The following is a 20,602-nucleotide window of genomic DNA, read 5'->3' as shown; positions in this document are numbered from 1 at the left end:
TCCGCCAGAAAATCCGTCACCCGTCAAAGCCATTCTTTTTCCGTCCGCTATTTTCAAATTCCGTCAGTTTTGACGGAATTTCCGTCCTGTTGGCAACACTGCTCGTGAGACAGTATGTCACTGCCTTCTTGATCGGAACACGTTTCGGGTTTACTTGATTATATGATATCGTTATTGTTTTTATGAGAATTTATGTTGGCTAGATTGGAGAATGGAGTGATGTGATATTATGACGTCACTTGATGACGTAAGTTTTTGGATGGTATTCCGAATCTCACCGGTCCGGTGGCATCAATGACGTCACGTTGCAACGAAAATAGGAACAAAACTGCTGGAAGAATCGATTCTGTCATGGCGAGTGTGTAAGTGGTTATCTGTGCTACGCTAGCAAAATTTTGCGAAATTTCCGTACTGCCATCTCGTTCAAATAAAAGAGATCATAAAAAACTTATTTCTTGAACCAGTAGTAATAACTGGTCGGTTGACATGTTCGCTCATAAGCCATTAACATATTGTTTTTACGTTGTGCTCATTACAAACAATACAGCAGAACACACCGCCATGACACAACAGTGCACGATGTCATTCGTCTGCTAATTCCCGCCCTATACAAGAACCAATCAGATTCACCGATGGCGGCTGATGGAGACTGCCACCACCTCTGCAAGCTGATGACACCGGTGCGACACCGGTGGAGCATCAATGACGTCATCGGTGGAATTCGGAACAACGTGATGCCATCGGATTGCTCACCGGTGAGATTCGGAATACGCTCAGTGGTAAGGTTGGTAGATGTGTGGATTTTTTTTTTTCGTGGTTGGTATTCATGAGGTTTGAATGGATGTGTTTGGACGGTGAATAGATCGTTTTATCAATTGTTTAATTCCTAAGCTGGTGTTTCTAAATATTTGTATTATTTGTGAGAGTTTTTGAGGTTGGTTAAGAATGTGAATGAGGGTGGATGTGTTGTGAGTGCGTTTTTGAGAGATGTGAGTGTTTTGTATGTCCCTGATAATGAGGATGTGTGAGTTTTGTTTTATTTAGGAGTCATTTTTATTTTGTTTTTCTAATTATTTTTTGTTTTCAACCATATTGTTTTGAAGAGATTATTTTTTATTTCGCTAGGGAGAGCGTTTTATTTTTTTATAATGATTAGTTTTTGTAGAAATATGTTTTTATAATTTTGTTGGTTTTGTATATATGGGTGTGTGTGTGTTCGTGGTTTTTTTTAATGTTTTTCTTTGGGGTTGAAATTTGTGAGAGCACTGCGGTAGGAAGTTTTTTTGGAAATGGTTTGAAGGTTAGTTTATTTAAATTCGAATATTTTATTATGTTGTGTTGTATTTGTATTCTTTTTCTTAAAGCTGTGGTGTGTGAGAAGGTTAGTGGGCTCTTTGAGGTTATATTTCATTGTTATGAGATGTTCCAGTATGTGATATCGTGTATTGTTTTGATGATATCGTATTTTGGATAAGAGCGGTTGGGTTATATTCCAGAATGGGATATCGTGTATTGTTTTGGTGATATCGTATTTTGGATAAAAGTGGTTGGGTTATATTCCATAATGGAATATCGTGAATTGTTTTGTCGATATCGCATTTTGGATAATAGCGGATGGGTTATATTGTAGAATGGGAAATCGTTAATTTTTTTTAATAGTTTTATTGGTTTGCTGATATCGTATTTTGGATAAGAGCGGGATATCGTGAATTGTTTTGGTGATATCGTATTTTGGATAAGAGCGGTTGGGTTATATTGTAGCATGCGATATCGTCAATTTGTTTTTTAAATTCTTTTAGATAGTTTTATTTATTGTTTTGGTTTACGTCGGCCATGTTGTGACGTCATAGTTTGTGCAACTTGACGAAAATTAAGCGATATCGTATACTACATGAATCCCAATTTTTCTGCATTTTTGTGCTTTCAATAAATTATAGTATTTAAATCTAGTATTCATATCAGGATACTAATTGCCAGTACGGTAGTATTTTTTTTTCTTTCTTTTTTTTAGGAATTTGTATGTTTGTATGTTTTTTATTATTAATATTTCGTTGTGAATTTCTATAATCATGTATCAATCAAGCTGAAGTCCATTTTAAATGGTAATGTTTGTTACAGCCAAATACCAGTGTTATATTTTATAATTTTCTCTCATTGTTTTTCTTTATCTTCATAGCCTTGATTAAGTGTTCTAACTCGCGTTGGCTGTATAGGTAATAACGTGATAATGCAAATGTACATGAAAGAAGCAAACCTGTCCATGAGGTAAGTTGTCTGCTTACAGACTCCGATACTAATCACTTAAGTTCAAAATTTTTTTTTGACACTTCTTTTTCTTTACGTACAATATCATATCATTACAGTGGGCTGAAGTCTAGAATCTGTTTAACGAATTTAGCTGATATTGCACGCACTAACCTCCAGTTGCAAACTGCAGTTACCCTTGTACCTAGGCTTATGATTGGGTTAGCTTGGCTTGCCTTAGTTCTAGTTCTGTGACAAGTTCGTACGGTGTTTGTGGAGCTGATAGCTATTCTTTAGCGTGGCTCGGTTCATGAAGCATTTTGCGAGCACAGTGCCAATGAGTTCAGTTAGGAAAAAATTGTGATTGATGAGGTTAGGGATGTCTGGCTGATGAATCTGGTGATGGGGGTGATAGGAATAACACTGTCATGAGGCATGTTAGGGGAATCCTGGTGCTTAGGCTGTAGGAGAAATGTGATCTGCCGAAAAGCATTCTGAAGAGGAATATTATAATAATCAAGTTGCAGAAGTTTCCAGGTTCATAAAAAATTTAGAGAAACCATGCTGGTGGGCCATATTAGGAATACCACATTCATGAGGCATGTTAGAAAAAACACATGCTCATTAGGCATTGCAGGACAAGTGTTAATTGTGTCATGTTAGGAAAAAATACTTCTGAGGCATGTTACGAAAAACATGACGATGAGCGGTAGAAAAGCAAGTGAAAGGAGATTCAGTTGGATGCATGTTAGGCAAAAGAACCGGATTGGGATTTTTAACACAACTATCATGTGTCAAGTCAGGATGAAATACGTCAGAGGCATGTTAAGAAAAACTACAATAAGAGGCAGGAGTTTCAAGGTTGATGATTTTTTATAGCTATATACTTTGGTCATCAATCTTGTTAGGAAGAACACCATCATGAAGCATCTTAGGGACACATATGCAAGTGTCTATTGAATACTACAGGAGAAGTCACGGGGAATAATATAGCCCCGAATACATCCTATAAAGTAGGCGATAACACTAGCTATGATGTGGGCGAGACTCCATGGAATACTGGAGGAGCGACTGCATGGAATATTAGGCATGAATTCATCCAATACAGTAGGCGATAACACTAGCTATGATGTGGGCGAGACTCCATGGAACACTGGAGGAGCGACTGCATGGAATATTAGGCATGAATTCATCCAATACAGTAGGCGATAACACTAGCTATGATGTGGGCGAGACTCCATGGAATACTGGAGGGGCGACTGCATGGAATATTAGGCATGAATTCATCCAATACAGTAGGCGATAACACTAGCTATGATGTGGGCGACACTCCATGGAATACTGGAGGAGCGACTGCATGGAATATTAGGCATGAATTCATCCAATACAGTAGGCGATAACACTAGCTATGATGTGGGCGAGACTCCATGGAACACTGGAGGAGCGACTGCATGGAATATTAGGCATGAATTCATCCAATACAGTAGACGATAACACTAGCTATGATGTGGGCGAGACTCCATGGAACACTGGAGGAGCGACTGCATGGAATATTAGGCATGAATTCATCCAATACAGTAGGCGATAACACTAGCTATGATGTGGGCGAGACTCCATGGAATACTGGAGGGGCGACTGCATGGAATATTAGGCATGAATTCATCCAATACAGTAGGCGATAACACTAGCTATGATGTGGGCGACACTCCATGGAATACTGGAGGAGCGACTGCATGGAATATTAGGCATGAATTCATCCAATACAGTAGGCGATAACACTAGCTATGATGTGGGCGAGACTCCATGGAACACTGGAGGAGCGACTGCATGGAATATTAGGCATGAATTCATCCAATACAGTAATGGATAACATTAGCTATGATGTGGGCGAGACTCCGTGGAACACTGGAGGAGCGACTGCATGGAATATTAGGCATGAATTCATCCAATACAGTAATGGATAACATTAGCTATGATGTGGGCGAGACTCCGTGGAACACTGGAGGAGCGACTGCATGGAATATTAGGCATGAATTCATCCAATACAGTAGACGATAACACTAGCTATGATGTGGGCGAGACTCCATGGAACACTGGAGGAGCGACTGCATGGAATATTAGGCATGAATTCATCCAATACAGTAGACGATAACACTAGCTATGATGTGGGCGAGACTCCATGGAACACTGGAGGAGCGACTGCATGGAATATTAGGCATGAATTCATCCAATACAGTAGGCGATAACACTAGCTATGATGTGGGCGAGACTCCATGGAATACTGGAGGGGCGACTGCATGGAATATTAGGCATGAATTCATCCAATACAGTAGGCGATAACACTAGCTATGATGTGGGCGACACTCCATGGAATACTGGAGGAGCGACTGCATGGAATATTAGGCATGAATTCATCCAATACAGTAGGCGATAACACTAGCTATGATGTGGGCGAGACTCCGTGGAACACTGGAGGAGCGACTGCATGGAATATTAGGCACGAATCCATCCAATACAGTAATGGATAACATTAGCTATGATGTGGGCGAGACTCCATGGAACACTGGAGGAGCGACTGCATGGAATATTAGGCACGAATCCATCCAATACAGTAATGGATAACATTAGCTATGATGTGGGCGAGACTCCATGGAACACTGGAGGAGCGACTGCATGGAATATTAGGCACGAATCCATCCAATACAGTAATGGATAACATTAGCTATGATGTGGGCGAGACTCCGTGGAACACTGGAGGAGCGACTGCATGGAATATTAGGCACGAATATATGGTATTGAGTAGGCGATGATACTGGTCCTGTTATACTGGTCTATGGTCTTGTTATGAATAACACGCTCATGAGGGAAAACATGCTAATTGGGCATTGTAGAATGTGATGTGTCATGTTAGGAAAAAATGCTTCTGAGGCATCTGTAGAAAAACATGCTGATGAGACATGTGAAAATCAAAGGGCATGATTTTCAGGTAGATAAGAAATTGTTTTACAATCGTGTTGGTGAGTCATGTAATGGAAAACAGGCTTATTGGGCATTGTAGGAGAAGTGTAATTTTTCATGTTAGAAAATGCTTCTGATGCATGGTAAGCAAAACGTGCTGATGAGGAAAATTTTGAAAATCAAGAGTCTAAAATTTCAGATCAGGATGATCGCGCATTGTAGAAAATTTCTGATTTGTCTTGTTAGAAGATAACATTTTTGACACATGTTGTATGTATTTATCTACACTGCAAGTGGGCATGCACCCAGTGGCAGTGGTATACACAATATAAACAATACACAATAAAGAAATGATAAGCAATACACAATACAATTATACAATACACAATAGGCCTACAATTTTATACACAATACAATAAGAATACACAATATAATTTAACACAATAATAATAAAACATAAATAAAATACCTAATTTTACATTACAACCTACATTATTATGTACAGGCCCTACATAAGTTTCAATAGTCTTTCACTTTACTCTCATCTCACTCACTGTAGTGGCACTATGACGCATTTCACTGACACTTTAGCACACATTTCACTGACACTATAGAACACATTTCATTGACGCTATAAATTATCACTGATCGGAACTGTTCACTGCACTGTAAAACCATAACTTCACTGACTCACCTCGCTTCACTGATACAACAGTTCAAATAAGACAAATAATTACACCCTTATGCATACTTATAAACAGAACTACATTTAAACTAAACATTTCTAGCCTAAGGCCCTCTTACACGCTATTTTTAAATAATTTACAATTCAAACCAAGGAATTAACTCGTCAGGCTAAATAAATACATGTCACCTTAAAAAATTAAATGTTAAATGTCGCATTAATTTTAATTTGCACTTTATACACAACTTTTTAAATTATTCTTGAATCTCCTTAAGGAAGGACAGTCCTCAAAGACCGCTGCAGGTAGGTTATTCCAATCATTTATAGTTCTATGTTAAGAAAAGCGTGCTGATGTTGCATGGAGATGGGCATATTTGGATAATTGAAGTGCCGTGGTTTGGCTTTGCTAGCACTGAGGTAAATCCCTTCATTGTTCGCTTGTGGACCTTGCATATACGAATCTGTAACATGTTAGGTTTTGTTAGTTTTGGTTTTTGTTATGTCGTGTATATACAATCAAGTCCATATTCACAAGGAAAAATCAGTTATAAATTCAACGATTTTCACTTAATTACCACTCTAGATGTAATGTTATCTGTGTTTGTTCGTTCTTACTGTAACAGCTTGTGTGTTCTTTCTGTTGCAGAATTGTAACGGGCCTTGTTGTGTGGAAGATTGTAAATTATTGCGCCGTCACTGAAGACAGGCTGAAGTAATTTATGAACTACTGTGAGGCAACGGAAACAAGTTACAGATGGAAGAGTTCTGACGTATGTTCACTAATAATTTATAACTGATAATTCAAGTCAGGTCTTTCAGTGCAAACCTAGCATTCTCCAATCTTTCCTATTTTCTGCCTTCCTCTTAGTCTCCGCATATGATCCATACATCTTGATGTCTTCTATCATCTGATATCTTCTTCTGTCCGAACTATTCTCCCGTTCACCATTCCTTCCAGTGCATCCTTCAGTAGGCAGTTTCTTCTCAGCCAGTGACCCAACCAATTCCTTTTCCTGATCAGTTTCAGTATCATTCTTTCTTTGCCCACTCTTCCCAACACAGCTTCGTTTTTTATTCTGTCTGTCCATTTTACATGCTCCATTCTTTTAAAAATTTGAATTTAAGTTATCCCCTTTCCTAAGAGGCTTTCCTAACGAGTTCGTTTTTTTAATAGATGTCACCACTGCTCTGATGGCAATGGATGAGGTGAAGATGGACCCGTTGGCTTTGCAGTTGATTGATGACGCAGAAACAAAGGACCAGAAGCCTCTATTTGAGGTAAATGGGCAAAATTGAACGTTATTTATGTTTTTGTCGATATCATGCTTCATTTCCAATGTTTTGTTCTTTTGTGTTATGAATAACTTAGCTGGAATGACATGTGAGCACAGATCTCTCCGTGGAGTAGCCTAATATATTGCTGTTCTTCATTTAGATTGGATTCCCATTTATTGTTTATATAACAGTTCCTATTTTTGATAATACCTCTACTATACAGATGGAGCAACAGTAACAAATATAAATGACACTCGAGAGGAAATTAAACTCAGAATAAAAATATGGGAAATGCCTGTTATTATTCAGTTGAGAAGCTTTTGTCATCCAGTCTGCTGTCAAAAGAACTGTTCTGTATGGCTTGGACTCTTACTTTAAAGAGAGGAATGGAGGTTAAAAGTGTTCGAGAATAAGGTGCTTAGAAAAACATTTGGAGCTAAGAGAAATGAAGTTACAATAAAATGGAGAAAATTGCACAATGCAGAACAGCACGCATTGTAGGCACCTAACATAATTAGGAACATTAAATCCAGACGTTTGAGATGGGCAGGGCATGTAGCACGTATGAGCGAATCCAGAAATGCGTATAGAGTGTTAGTTATAAGACCTTTGGGGAGGCCGAGACGTAGATGGGAGGATAATGTTAAAATGGATTTGAGGGAGGTGGGATATGATGATAGAGAATGGATTAATGTAGCTCAGGATATATTATTATTATTATTATTATTATTATTATTATTATTATTATATCTCCAATGGGGGGTAGCCCTATTTTACGTATGTATGCTATGGTTATAGTGTTACAGAAAAAAAATAACATAAAAACAAATGGAAAAGAAAAATAAATTAGCTTACACGATGTAAACAAAACATAAACAATCCGTAATTTATATATTGCGATTGCAAATCAAAACATCAGGCATCAATTTGAGACATACAGAAAACAGTTACAACACACATACGTAACACTTCTTAAAAGCCGTTCTCTATAACACAAATATGCAGCTTTCCGTACCATACATCATAAATTAATACCCAATAGTCACACAAACACAATCAAACTATAATTAAGACATTGCGACGACATCAAGCATCCCATAACTATGACTCACATACATAACAAATCAAGCATCCGCTACAACACATACACTTCAACATAGTAACCACACTTTTAAAAGTTACAAATTTTGCTCCCAGAACAGTAAATAGGACATTGAAGAATGTTATTTCCTACAGGGTCTTAAACATCTGTGATAAATTTGTGGAATTCCTTTAAGCAACATTGCTTCAGAAGAACTTGCTCAGGATATACCGAAAGTCTTTTCTGTAAGGTATTAAGATATGCGCTATTAAAGTGGAAAAAATTACGATTTTACGTTGTGTCCGTGTTGTGTAGGAGGGAAGTTTATCAAATCCTGAACTGGCTTGGGTGAAGGCAGAGCGTGACGACCGCAGCAGTCATCTCACTTCTGAGGTGAAGATAGAGGAAGTGGCGGTGCCAACTAGCTGTACTCTGAAATGTGAAGCTGAGGTGAGTGTATTGATTGTGCCTGTATGGGCCGTCTAAATAGAATCTTGATTTGTTACGGAAATCCTTCCCTTGGAATTGCTGCGTTTTGTAAGATATTCTTGGTACAATCACTGCGTTGGTCTAGTGGTTGGAATGTTGGCCTTATAATCTAGGGACCCGAATTTGATCACCAGTGTAATCTTGATTTACAACTTATGATGTGCAAACCCGCCAATGGTTAAAGAAAATATGTATTGTATTGTATGGTATTGTATTGTATTGTATTGTATTTATTAACATTCCATGGTATTCATACATGCTTACAGCTAGAATATGGAACAAGTCAAAAAACTTAATACTATTATAAAGTCTTAATTTATAGTCACAGTCTAGATGAAATATATACAGACAAGGTTTGCAATATAGTCTACTAGTACAACACAAAGTTTTAGTATCAATTTCATGAAGCGTTATTGAATGTCATGAATTCACCTACAGAATAGAAGGCATGAGAAATTAGGTACTTCTTTAATTTGGTCCTATATAATCTTATGTTTTGAGTTTCATTTTTTATATCGATAGGGAGGCTATTAAAAATTTTTAATACCATATAACGTACTCCTTTTTGATAGCACGATAGACTTGCTGATGGAGTATGAAAGTCATTTATTTTTACGTGTATTTATGCTATGAATTATTGAATTAGTTACAAAGTTTTCGCGATTACATACAAGGAAGATTATTAATGAAAAGATATATTGACAAGCCATGGGCATTATTTGTAGTTTTTTTAAAACAGTCCTACACGATTCCCTAGATTTGACACCTACCATTATTCTAATTACTCTTTTTTGTAATAGAAATATACTGTTACTATCTGTGGAATTTCCCCAGAATATTATTCCAAAACTCATTACCGAGTGGAAGTATGCAAAGTATATTGTTTTTAAGGTATTGATATTTACTATCTTTTGCATAGATCTAATAGCAAAACATGCTGAATTTAGTTTGGGGGTAATTTCTTTAATATGATTGATAAAGCATCGTAAAATAAACCAATTAAAAAAAATCAAAATCTGTTACATGACTTCTTTATGCAGTGCTACAAGAACGAAAAGGGCAATTAGAACTGAAACTGCAGTATTATTACTACAAAAAACAATTGTAACAGATAAAGGAGGAAAAATCTTATGAAAAGAATTGAAATTTTATCATCCCTAAAAGTACCGGTAATATTCCATTATATGTAATGAAAAATGTTGTTTGTGCATTATTTTCAGATTATTTTATTCATATGCATCACATTTCATATTAATTTTATTTTAACAAACACTGTAATATATGCTCACATAAGACAGATGGGTAGTAAATGACTTCAGGTGAAATGTTTAAAATTATGTGCATCCACGAAAATCAAAGTCTCTGGCTCGTAACACACTTTCCCTTCTGTAATGTGAAAATAAAATTGCATCCAGTTGGTATTTCGAGCATTTATTTTATTATATACTGAGAATATATTGGAATATACTGAGGATTTCTAGCACAATAATTAACAATAGATCCCTATTAGAAACAACAACAACCATATTTCTTGGCTTAAAAATCGATAATGTGTTAAATTGGAAAAATCATATTAAAGAAATTACCCCCAAACTAAATTCAGCTTGTTTTGCTATTAGATCTATGCAAAAGATAGTAAATATCAATACCTTAAAAACGATATACTTTGCATACTTCCACTCGGTAATGAGTTTTGGAATAATATTCTGGGGAAATTCCACTGATTCTATCCTGATTTCACTAACACTTCAAAAACATTTCACTGTTCAAATACTTTGCACTGCCACTATAAACTATAAAGCTTCACTGACAGGAACACGTTTCACTTACACAGCACACTTCACTGACACGACATACTTCTTCACTGATACAACACACTTCACTGATACAGCACTTCAATAACAACATATCATTTACACCCTTTAAATACTGTGTATAATTACCGTCTATTAGTAAAGTCCTTAAGCCTATTTTTAAATACATTTTTGGTTATTGGTAAAGCCTTTAGTAATTCTGCAGGTAAAGCATTCCAGTCCCTGATAGTACGATTGAGAAAAGAAAACTTTCCAGTGTCCGTCCTCTGCCTTCTTTGCCTCAATTTATATGAGTGGTCGTTCCTTGAAGAGTAATTTGGCGGCTGCAACCTATTTTTTATTTCTCTCCAGGCAGGCTCACCTCTGTATGTTTTGAACAGTGCGCATAATCGAATTCGCGTTCTCCTGTCCGTGAGTGTGTCTCTTATACTTTTCCAATAAACTATTGTAACAAAATCCTACTTCTATCGATCTGAAATCAATAAATATTTTCTATTGAAACAAAACTTCTTGAAACTCAATAACGAAAGTAAATATGCGTTTCTTTTCCGAGACTTATGAGACCGTTTTATTTGTAGAAGCCGTTCAACGTTTGCAACATATGAATTAGCCATGTTCAATCTCAAAATATAATTTAGGTTTTCGTCTGACATACAGCTTCTCAGGCAGGTGCATCTTCAATGTTCACCTTCCTACTACAGAGTCAATCACTGACAGTGAGTGATGTACAGTATGCAAACGTCACACCGCTCGGGAGAATTGCTCTTCAAAGTAAACAGCGCTCAGTTCTCAGAATCACGTAATATGCCCAGCCCTGCTCTGGTATATCACAGTCTACTATATACAGTCGCGAAGCTCAATATGTAGTAAAAATGCAAACATGGGTAGTTGCCCACCACTAGGATTGCTACTATCGCCTCATCATCGCAGATCTCTCTCCTAGTAAATGACAAAATATGTTACACTTTCGTTGTGTTCTTTTTGAAAAATTAACACCTTCCTTCCATTATTGAAATATTAAATGCATAAAGTTGATCTATTATTTTAATGAAGTATATTAAATTCCACCATAAACTCGAAGATACCTGCAAGAAATAAGTTAATATAATTTTTGTTTGTGCAAAACGAACTGAAATTTACTATAATAGCTTCACTCATTCAAGATTATAGCGATAATTAACTATGAAACCAATAAATATTAATTTGCATTTCCCTTTACAACAATAATAATGGAAATATGAATTAATGGAGTAACTTACGTGTACCGGTACTTGTAGTGTAGGCTTACGTAGTTAACAAAGTGGGATGAGGTTAAGCAATAATAATCACACCAGAATTGGAAATAAAACGTGATCAATAAATTTTATTGTAACAGACTTTTTCTACGTCTCTAGTAAAGTAACAAATAAAAATAACAACAAAATTAACAGCTATAATTAAAAACATATCCTTCGAAAAAAAAAGTAGGCCTAAGCAATAATAATCCCACCAGAATTGAAAATAAAACGTGATCAATAAATTTCATTAAAACAAACTTAATTTTTCTACGTCTCTAGTAAAATATTATTATTCCAATTATTGTATTTTAGCCATTAACATTTTCATTACAACCAATAACGAACATTTCACAAGCATCAATGTGAAACACGCAACGAGCTAGCACTCGATGGAAATACGACACAGTCCAAAGTCGACCGTGGACAGTCTATTGTTTCTAGTTGCTAACCGCTTGGAGCGCTTTATCACGAGATTTGCAAAAAATCACCTCAAGCTTCGCGACTGTATATAGTAGACTGTGGGTATATACAGTCACGAAGCTCAATACGTAGTAAATATGCATCCATAGATAGTTGCTAACCACTAGGATCGCTAATATCGCCTCATTACAGTCAATGCGAAGTAGTAACGGCACAGTCTATTGTTCCTAGCACCCTCACAACTCAAGCTTCGCATGGGATCAGAACCAGAGTGTGACAGCACTTGTCTGTTGATCCCACGGTATGACAATTGTCTCAATTCCGGTGGGGAATGTGTTGAAAAATAGCGCAACAATTGCCGTATCTGTTCCAATAAATCTTTCCATTCTGTAAACAGTCCCCTATGTATTGTGGGTCCCTATCACCACGGCATGGCGCGTCCTCAGGTTGCGGATCGAGGAGACGGCCTCCAGATATGGCAGGTAGCTGTGAATATATTGAATAAGCAGTCATGGACAGCCGATAAGGGGTGGTCCTCCAGCTTGGGGGTTGGGCGAAGGACTAACAACACATCACCGTAAAAAAACAGCTTGTTACGAATCCATACAATAAGCCTCGGAATGGGACTGATTCTCTGGCACAACCACAGCAATTTCCTTTACTTTTAACTTTGCTCTAGAGTAGGTGCCATTAGGAAAGTCCAGGATAACAGAGAGGGTTTGGAATTGAACGGGTTACATCAGCTGCTTGTCTATGCGGATGACGTGAATATGTTAGGAGAAAATCCACAAACGATTAGGGAAAACACCGAAATTTTACTGGAAGCAAGTAAAGTGATAGGTTTGGAACTAAATCCCGAAAAGACAAAGTATATGATTATGTCTCGTGACGAGAATATAGTACGAAATGGAAATATAAAAATTGGAAATTTATCTTTTGAAGAGGTGGAGAAGTTCAAATATCTTGGAGCAACAGTAACAAATATAAATGATACTCGGGAGGAAATTAAACACAGAATAAATATGGGAAATGCCTGTTATTATTCAGTTGAGAAGCTTTTATCATCCAGTCTGCTGTCAAAAAATCGGAAAGTTGGAATTTATAAAACAGTTATATTACCGGTTGTTCTTTATTGCTGTGAAACTTGGACTCTCACTTTGAGAGAGAAACATAGGTTAAGGGTCTTTGAGAATAAGGTGTTTAGGAAAATATTTGGGGCTAAGAGGGATGAAGTTCTTCACCTGACATAATTACGAACATTAAATCCAGACGTTTGAGATGGGCAGGGCATGTAGCACGTATGGGCGAATCCAGAAATGCATATAAAGTGTTAGTTGGGAGACCGCAGGGAAAAAGACCTTTAGGGAGGCCAAGACGTAGATGGGAGGATAATATTAAAATGGATTTGAGGGAGGTGGGATATGATGATAGAGAATAGATTAATCTTGCTCAGAATAGGGACCAATGGCGGGCTTATTTCTCTCAAATCATAAAGTGTTCGCGATTGCCATTTTGATGCTATCGTATAAAAAGTAAGTCAAGGTGGAATACAGGGCCCCATCCCGTTCCTCGCTATGGCCATTTTTTCCGGAATTAGAGACTCAAATATTTTAGGTACCCAAAAATTAAGGCTAGAGAAAAGTGCGACGGATTTGCTGGATTTTATCGCCGATTATTATGGTACATGCGGGGATGCTGCAGTTAAAAGGGCGGGCCTCTGAGCCGCTTCGTTGTCCTTGTGTAGACAAAAGTCTGTTCTGGAAGGGCAAAATGACCATATTTTGAAATTTTGCCGGCCTCTCCCTTCCAAACGCTTGGGGATAGAAAGTTGTCCTTTATTCTGAAGATAGAGTTCGACGAGCTGTTTTCAACGCACTCATCCGCTTTTTTATAACGTCATGTACCGCGGAGTAATCTCGTAATGAATGTCGGCGGGATAGGGGTTTGAACCCATCCTCTTTTTTTCTCGAAAATCAGAAAGTGTTCGCGATTGCCAATTTGATGCTATCGTGTAAGAAGTAAGTCAAGGTGGAATACAGGGCCGTATCCCGTTCCTGGCTATGGCCATTATTTCCGGAATTAGAGACTCAAATATTTAAGGTACCCAAAAATTAAGGCTAGAAAATAGTGCGACGGTTTTGCTGGATTTTACCGGTGATTATTAGGGAACATGCGGGGATGCTGCAGTTAAAAGGGCGGGCCTCTGAGCCGCTTTGTTCTCATTGTGTAGAAAAAAGTCTGTTTTGGAAGGTCAAAATGACCATATTTTGAAATTTTGCCGGCCTTTCCCTTCCAAACGCTTGGGGATAGAAAGTTGTCCTTTATGCTGAAGATAGAGTTCGACGAGCTGTATTCAACGCACTCATCGGGTTTGTTATAACGTCACTTACTGCGGAATAATGGCGACAAGAATGTCGGCGGGATAGGGGTTTGAACCCCTGCCTTTTTTTTTCTCAAAAATCAGAAAGTTTTCGCGATTGCCATTTTGATGCTATGGTGTAAGAAGTAAGTCAAGGTGGAATACAGGGCGCATCCCGTTCCTCGCTGTGACCATTATTTCAGGAATTAGAGACTCAAATATTTTAGGTAACCAAAAATTAAGGCTGGAAAAAAGTGCGACGGATTTGCTGGAATTTAGCGGTGATAGTTAGGGAACATTCGGGGATGCTGCAGTTAAAAGGGCGGGCCTCTGAGTCGCTTCGTTCTCTTTGTGTAGAAAAAAGTCTGTTTTGGAAGGTCAAAATGACCATATTTTGAAATTTTGCCGGCCTCTCCCTTCCTATCGCTTGGGCATAGAAATTTGTCCTTTATACTGAAGATATAGTTCGACGAGCTGTATTCAACGCACTCATCGGGTTTGTTATAACGTCACTTACTGCGCAGTAATGGCGACAAGAATGTCGGCGGGATATTGGTTTGAACCGCTCCCCTTTTATTCTCGAAAATCAGAAAGTGTTCGCGATTGCCATTTTGATGCTATCATGTAAGAAGTAAGTCAAGGTGGAATACAGGGCCGCATCCCGTTCCTCGCTATGGCCATTATTTCCGGAATTAGAGACTCAAATATTTTAGGTACCCAAAAATTAAGGCTAGAAAAAAGTGCGACTGATATCCTGGATTTTAGCGGTGATTATTAGGGAACATTCGGGGATGCTGCAGTTAAAAGGGCGGGCCTCTGAGCCGCTTCGTTCTCCTTGTGTAGAAAAAACTCTGTTCTGGAAGGTCAAAATGACCATTTTTTTTAATTTTCCCGGCCTCACCCTTCCAGTACTTGGGGATAGAAAGTTGTCCTTTATACTGAAGATAGAGTTCGATGAGCTGTCTTCAACGCACTCATCGGGTTTGATATAGCGTGACGTACTGCGGAGTAATGGCGACAAGAATGTCGGCGGGATAGGGGTTTGAACCCCTCCCCTTTTTTTTTCTCGAAAATCAGAAAGTTTTCTCGATTGCCATTTTGATGCTATCGCTTAAAAAGTAACTCAAGGTGGAATACAGGGAAGCATCCCGTTCCTCGGTATGGCCAACACGCTAATCCCTTATTCATCTGTCGTAAAAAATCTTGGCTTCTTTTTTGATAATAATCTAAGTTGGAATTTTCAAGTTAAAGAAACGATAAAAAAAATCTGTTCCTCCATTCACTGTTTGAGTCGCTTGAGAAACTTCTTGCCCCAGCAACTAAAACTTACCCTAGTGCAAACCCTAGTAACGCCGCACTTCGATTATTGTGACGTTTTGTTAAGTGACCTAAGTTCTGAATTGTCAGTCAAGTTACAGCGAGCTCAGAATATGTGCGTCAGATACGTGTGCAACATCCGACGGTATGATCACATATCACCGTCCTTCGCAAGTCTCTCGTGGCTCCGACTTAAGGAACGTAGATCTTTACACTCTTTGTCTTTACTCTTTCGAATTCTGCACACTTCAACACCAAATTACCTTTCGTCTCGTTTCTCTTATCTATACTCTAACCACGACGTAAATACCAGATCACTTATCTGTGGCACGCTAAGTATACCTCTTCATAGAACATCTTGTTATTCATCATCTTTTACAATATCCACCTCGCGTCAATGGAATTCCTTGTCACAAAGTATTAGGGGCTGCAAGACAATAAACACCTTTAAGAACAGCTTAAAAGATAACCTTATTAGCATTTCACTCCAATCATACTCATTTTTAACTATCACTGACTACATTGTTACTTTTTTCTTTAGACATCATCCTGATTGTGCTGTATTTTAATTGTCTCGTAATAATCTCTTTCTATTATCTAATATTATTTGAAATATATTAACATTCTATGTATTTTAGTTTAATTCTGCTACACAGTTTATTTCAGTGTTGTTTAATTTGTAAATAACTTTTGTATATATGTAACTCTCATCTAAATCAAATTATTGGATTCTTTGTAAGTTCATGCATATGTATATACACTTTTTGCTGGTTGAGTGGAAGAGAAGGCCTTACGGCCTTAACTCTGCCAGCTAAAATAAATCATTATTATTATTATTATTATTATTATTATTATTATTATTATTATTATTATTATTTCCGGAATTAGAGACTCAAATATCTTACGTACCCAAAAATGAGGGCTAGACAAATGTGCGACTGATTTGCTGGATTTTAGCGGTGATTATTAGGTAACATGCGGGGATGCTGCAGTTAAAAGGGCGGGCCTCTGAGCCACTTCGTTCTCCTTGTGTAGAAAAAAGTCTGTTCTGGAAGGTAAAAATGACCATTTTTTTTTAATTTTGCCGGCCTCTCCCTTCCAAACGCTTCGGGATAGAAAGTTGTCCTTTATACTGAAGATAGAGTTCGACTAGCTGTTTTCAACGCACTCATCGGCTTTGTTATAACGTCACGTACTGCGGAGTAATGGCGACAAGAATGTCCCCTTTTTTCTCTCGAAGATCAGAAAGTTTTCGCGATTGCCATTTTGATGCTATCGTGTAAGAAGTAAGTCAAGGTGGAATACAGGGCCGCATCCCATTCCTCGCTATGGCCATTATTTTCGGAATTAGAATCTCAGTTATTTGCTCTTATGGCCATATCGAGGAATAGGTTCTATTCTTTTATTCTCCCTTGACTTATTTGGGACACGATATTATGAAAATGGGAGGCTCGAACACAAACTGGTTATCGATAAAAAAATACCAAGGCTAAACTTCTATTCTGCCTACATTCTCGCCGCCATATCTCTGTCGTATTTGTATTGAGAAGAAAGGTGGTAAATGCGGCGTATAGATCTCCACGCACTCTATCTATAGTATAAAAGAATTGAATGTAATAATTTAATTCCATAGTTATATATTCTAATGTGGGATATGTTTTGAATGTTTGATTTTCCAGTTATGAATATTTTTCCTTTGTCATTCTTCATTTTCTTTGTCTTGTTTCTCTATTTCATGACGTCTTTGTTGCATTGTTGATTTCACACATAGAGATATTGCAGCTATAACATTGCTTATGTTTGCAGGCTGATTTCTCGGGTAGATGGCAGTATGTCACTGGAGTGCCTGACAGTGATGTGCCCTTCATGTCGCAGACTGGTGTGATCATATTGGCAGCACTGTCCTGGTGGCATGATACAGCTGGACGCGTAGAGAGTTGCAATGTGAGGAGAAGTCAAGGTTGAAAGCGTGAGTGATTTAGTTAAATAATACAAGTTTATTTCATGAAATGTATTAAACGCTTTAATTGCTCTGTAAATACGTGTGTGTATATATGGAAGGTAATTGACTCCATTTCAGTACTATTTGGGAAGGGGATCATTACCAGACAAAATGAAGATTAGGATTTACGTTTACAAGTGAGAGTGATGGAACACATGACACTCAGTTTTGGGACACAGTTCAAATTATAGATACTTTTATAGATACATAGTTGATTTATTTTCTTTGTTACAAAGTGTCAGGTTACACAATCCAAGGAAGGGTGCAGGAGCCATAGTGGAGGAGATTTGTTGAGAGATATGAAGAGGGCCCTGTTGTGTAAATGACATCAAATTAGAATAAGGTGTAATTTTAGGACTGGACACGTGTTTACAAATTGAAACATGTTTGGCTGTAATGCTATAAAAGCTGTTTGTATGACTGCTTTTTCCAAGCCCATTTTAAACGTGTATTTTCAGCTTTTTGAAGTTTCAGGGATTATTTAGAAGTGTTCATGGGACTAATGTAATTAAAATAATTTCACATTTTACTTCTGTAAACTTAAGAGGAATATTAAAACGTATTTATTCATCATGTCTGTTTAGCTCAGTTGACTAACGCGTGTTGTTATAAAATCCTATAAACCCAACTTCGCAGGTTCAAGTCTCCTCGCCTCCCAAGAGGTAAATTATTACAAATTAAAAAAAAATACAATAATTACGACGTAGTAGATAGAGAAAAGAGAAGTAGATTGAGTGTATGTATATTTAAGAAATGGTAATAAAGAAGTAGAGGTAGTGACATCTAGTAACTAATATATTAACTTCTTGAGTAATAGTTGAATGGAAAAGTATACGTGTGTGCCCGGGTACTAGGAAAATACTAATGAACTGTGAGGTAAAGTCTTTATCTCACTAGTGGAATAAAGTAATGTTGAATAAAAGCCTACTTTACAAACGCAAGAGTATTTAGTAAAGGCGTGTTTTTTCTTATGGTCATGGATAAAAGCTGTTTGTAGCACTGTCAGCATGTCTGCTTTTTTCAAAACCATGGAGTTGGTGAAGTGAGTATTATGAGGAAAAAGAAAACACAGGCATATGCTGCTCGTTACATTGCAGGGACAATTATGTGCAACAATATTGCAATGAACTAAAAGTGATCAAAACGCAATATATGCATTCTACAGAGATGCTATGATGGGATGCGAGGAAATGTTGAGCGACTCATGCTAGTCGGTGTACTGTGAGTGCCTAACCATTTCAGCGGCACTTCTATGATACGTAACAGTACTAACAATCTATGGTCAATGATTTGGACTTGTCATGCTCACAGTCGTTGGAAATGGCCCCCGTTTGCTGCCCCCCACACACACACACACACACACACACACACACACACACATACTGCCTGTGCCTCACTTCCTGAGCTGTTTCTTTGCGGGGCGAGACACAGAGGGGGAGAGTTGGAGGTCCTGGGTACCGCATGTGCCTACTACCCTACGTTCAACACATCGGCCTTTTTAGGATTCCTTTCGTCAGCTATGGAGCAAGATCAGCCATGGATAAGCGAATGTATAGGCCGTCCCCTCAGAAAACAGATTATGTCCTTCTCATCAATTCCTGTAACTAAACACTAATACCAGTGGTAGACTACAATCTCTATTCGAGATTATCGACCTAATCACGATTACGGTGTACACATCCATAAACTCTTTCCTCTGTGGCAGTGTTTCTCAAACGTTTTTCCACTGCGAAACCCCTTTTAATCTAAAGTGTAACTGCGGAATCCTTGTAATATTTTATTAGTATTTAATAATTAACAGACAAGTGAAAGCTAGTATCTCAATAATTCTGTTCAGTGGGACGAATGTATTTGCTTTTTAAGCCTGCAATCTGGTTTTATGGCGGAAAGTTGTAGTCTCATTTATGCTATACTTCTGCATTTTGTCTTTTCGGTATTTTGTTTTAGTGAACACTTACGCAGAAAATGCAGTGATGAAAGTGATAAGTATTATGGGTATTTTCCGTTTTATAGGTTTGCCAGGCCTAAACATATTGTTATTACGCATATTATTGGAATATTATTATTATTATTATTATTATCAGGGAAAGGATTTATATGTAAATACATATTTACTTATAAAGCTAATATAATTTATATTTTGCATTATCTTTATGTTTCACAATGTGTAGGGTTGAAAAATCCTACTTTTATTTTCCATATTTTTCCATATTTTAGAGTTTAGTACATATTTTCGTTAATTTCCATATATTTTCCATATTTCATATAAAACAGTCCATATTATATTAGGTTTAACAATAAAACAAAACAAAATTCCATTAACTTTTAAAAATACATTTCAACAATAGAGATTTAAACACATGTTCAGTAATCCCTTTAACATCAGAGTTATTTGAAAATTAGCAGTCCTATCAACAATGGGAAAGTAAGTTACAAAACTGTATTAATTTAATTTAAAATTTTTAACAGACTTCAGTTGTGCAGCTCAACAGTTAAATGCCAGTCAGAGTACACATAGGTTCAGTTTTGTAAATCATACTATAAAGACGGTAAATATGCCAAAAGTACGTCATTCAGTCAATTTAAAATCAAAACTAACAAGTTACATTTCAGAATTTAAAGAAGATGGTTTATCAACTGACAATAAAATATTATTTTGTAATTTGTGTCAGTGTGCAGTA

At 37.3% G+C, this 20,602-nt stretch overlaps 1 protein-coding gene across 1 annotated transcript; it reads left to right on the top strand.

Moving 5' to 3' along the window:
* The first annotated feature begins 2,053 nt into the window (after positions 1–2,053).
* Positions 2,054–19,973, top strand: LOC138691864 (uncharacterized). Its single transcript, XM_069814418.1, has 5 exons — positions 2,054–2,265; positions 6,534–6,657; positions 7,062–7,165; positions 8,559–8,693; positions 17,726–19,973. Exons 3-5 carry the CDS (start codon positions 7,079–7,081, stop codon positions 17,882–17,884), a joined length of 381 nt encoding a protein of 126 aa, XP_069670519.1. The 5' UTR covers positions 2,054–2,265; positions 6,534–6,657; positions 7,062–7,078; the 3' UTR covers positions 17,885–19,973.
* The last annotated feature ends 629 nt before the right edge of the window (positions 19,974–20,602 follow it).

This window comes from Periplaneta americana, chromosome 16 (assembly GCF_040183065.1).
Source record: "Periplaneta americana isolate PAMFEO1 chromosome 16, P.americana_PAMFEO1_priV1, whole genome shotgun sequence".
NCBI classification, from domain to species: domain Eukaryota; kingdom Metazoa; phylum Arthropoda; class Insecta; order Blattodea; family Blattidae; genus Periplaneta; species Periplaneta americana.
The sequence above is the reverse complement of the archived record's forward strand: the minus strand, read 5'-3'. Positions and strand labels throughout refer to the sequence as shown.

Bases quoted from the DNA above. Each gene is read 5' to 3' on its own strand.
- LOC138691864 (XM_069814418.1), top strand. From the start codon at position 7,079: ATGGCAATGGATGAGGTGAAGATGGACCCGTTGGCTTTGCAGTTGATT. The intron at 7,166-8,558 runs GTAAATGGGCAA...CGTGTTGTGTAG, and splicing joins ACCAGAAGCCTCTATTTGAG to GAGGGAAGTTTATCAAATCC. The intron at 8,694-17,725 runs GTGAGTGTATTG...TTATGTTTGCAG, and splicing joins CTCTGAAATGTGAAGCTGAG to GCTGATTTCTCGGGTAGATG.